The sequence below is a fragment of the Octopus bimaculoides genome, chromosome 17, assembly GCF_001194135.2.
Source record: "Octopus bimaculoides isolate UCB-OBI-ISO-001 chromosome 17, ASM119413v2, whole genome shotgun sequence".
Taxonomy (NCBI): domain Eukaryota; kingdom Metazoa; phylum Mollusca; class Cephalopoda; order Octopoda; family Octopodidae; genus Octopus; species Octopus bimaculoides.
The window spans coordinates 3,553,224-3,553,822 of NC_068997.1; the positions used below are offsets into that span (position 1 = coordinate 3,553,224).

At 42.6% G+C, this 599-nt stretch overlaps 1 protein-coding gene across 1 annotated transcript in view; it reads left to right on the forward strand.

Annotated features, from left to right (window-relative positions):
• The first annotated feature begins 501 nt into the window (after positions 1 to 501).
• LOC106879239 (mucin-like protein) overlaps positions 502 to 599 on the forward strand; it is a 77,172-nt gene continuing 77,074 nt past the window's right edge. Inside the window, exon 1 of the mRNA XM_052974115.1 lies at positions 502 to 529. Within this exon, the coding sequence (XP_052830075.1) occupies positions 502 to 529 (28 nt within the window). The remainder of the gene's footprint in view (positions 530 to 599) is intronic.

Here is a 599-nt window from a genome sequence, read left to right on the forward strand (position 1 = left end):
CAATACCAACAGCAGCAACAAAATCTACACCAGTACCAACGAAAACAACAAAATCTACAACAGTACCCACATTAATAAGAAACACTACAACAGCACCACCACCAACAACAACAGCAAAAGCCACTACAGTGCACACAGCAATAAAGACGACAACAAAACCAACAACAACAAAAACTACGAGATTGCCAGCAACAACACCGATCAAAAGTACCACAAAAATTGCAACAACAACCGCTACACAACGAAGAACGACGTCTCGCAACACGGAACGAACCCAGTTACCAACAGGACCAACTTCAACAAAAGTACCACCAAGTACCACTGTGAAATATCCAACAACTTTCCCAAAAGACCATGTGCCTTCAACCCTTTCGTTTCGCCAATCTTCCACGACGACCTCGCTTCCGCAACGGAAAACCACAATTCCAGTTATTACTACGCCTTTCCCAAGAATCAGTAAGTATAAAATTATGTACACACTCACAGAGCATCATGGTTTAGATGTTTGCTTTGCAATCATACGTTTCTGGTATGTGTATGTGTGTGTGTGTTTGTGTGTGTGTGTGTGTGTGTGTGTGTGTGTGTGTGTGTGTGTGTGT